Below are 1,360 nucleotides of genomic sequence, written 5' to 3' on the forward strand. Positions count from 1 at the left end.
ACAACAACAACAACAACGGGTTAATGCACCAGATTGCAAAGCCCTTTGAACTGCAAGGTCAGGGGTTCAAGCTCACCAGCTGCTCCTCGGAAACCCTTTACAGGGTCGCTATGGGTCAGAACCAACTCAAAGGCACTTCACAACAACATTTATTGACCCACTTGTGAGGATTTTTGTTTTCTTTACAATGAAGTGCAATCCATACTGAAAGGCTATAGTCCTTAATCTTCATCAGTAAGTATTTTAAGTTCTCTTCACTTCCAGCCATCAGGGTGGTATCATTAGCATATGACTGGTTATTAAATAATTATTATTTAAACAAACTATACAAATTTAAACCCTAAAAATTCCTCAGAAAAGATATAAAACTTAAAAGTCTACAAAAGTAACAGGGTTAAAAAATTCAAAGTATACCATGTCTATTCACCCTTGCCTATACTTTGTTCCTCTTTTTCTAGTTTATTGTTTTTAAGGCGGAGCCATTTAGGGAAATGAGAATCATTTTACTAAATGAGGAAAAACTGCTTTTCACAGTGTGCTTTTGGAATCAATTATGAATCTAACTTCAAGGCTAATGAATCACCAAGGCAATCCACACACCTGCAGGACTTTTTCAAAGTGCATTGAAAAGGAAGTTTCAACATCACACTTGGTAGTTTACATAAAATTCTTTTAAGTGAATTGCACTCTCTGGCTTATGCAAATTTATGTTAATTTACCCACCTTATATTTGTGTGCTTATGGAAATGGAAAAGATTTTTTATCACTAAACCACTAATATTAAAAGAGAGAGAGCAAAAGAACACATTAATTGGTGTTGAAATTAAATCCAAGAAATCACAAATAGCCTTAACATTACCATCCAGGAAAGTCTGTTCAAGATAATCAATGATCTGAGTGGCCTCACAAATAATGTTTTCCCCGTGGATAAGGACAGGCACTTCTCCAGTTGAGTTCAAACGCATAAACCAAGGCTCATTGTGCTCACTCAAGGGCAGACTTACATCATGTTCCTCGCACTTCAATGCCTTTTCAGCAATTACCAAACGCACCTGGAAGAGTTCACAATGGTTACTATACTGCATGTTAACTGTCAATTAAATGACTTCTTAGAATGCTGGTAAGTGGTCTTTCAAGAACTTCCCTCAGTTATTAATATTTTTTCACCGTTCCTTCTACTAGAATTAACAAGTGAGGTATATTCTGGCATTTGAGTCTTATAGGTTAGAATATGAAAATGATTGTTTGTATATTCATTATAAGGAGTTCTGGTAGCGTAGTGGTTACGAATCGGGCTGCGAACCACAAGGTCAGCAGTTCGAAACTACCAGCTGTTCCGCGGGAGAAAGATGAGGCTTTC

At 36.8% G+C, this 1,360-nt stretch overlaps 1 protein-coding gene across 1 annotated transcript in view; it reads right to left on the reverse strand.

The window, feature by feature from the left end:
• Nucleotides 1–1,360, reverse strand: part of GDAP1 (ganglioside induced differentiation associated protein 1) — a 19,004-nt gene that overhangs the window by 13,842 nt on the left and 3,802 nt on the right. Inside the window, exon 2 of the mRNA XM_006860004.1 lies at nt 860–1,052. Within this exon, the coding sequence (XP_006860066.1) occupies nt 860–1,052 (193 nt within the window). The remainder of the gene's footprint in view (nt 1–859; nt 1,053–1,360) is intronic.

The sequence above is a fragment of the Chrysochloris asiatica genome, unplaced genomic scaffold, assembly GCF_000296735.1.
Source record: "Chrysochloris asiatica unplaced genomic scaffold, ChrAsi1.0 scaffold00036, whole genome shotgun sequence".
In the NCBI taxonomy this organism is placed as follows: Eukaryota; Metazoa; Chordata; class Mammalia; order Afrosoricida; family Chrysochloridae; genus Chrysochloris; species Chrysochloris asiatica.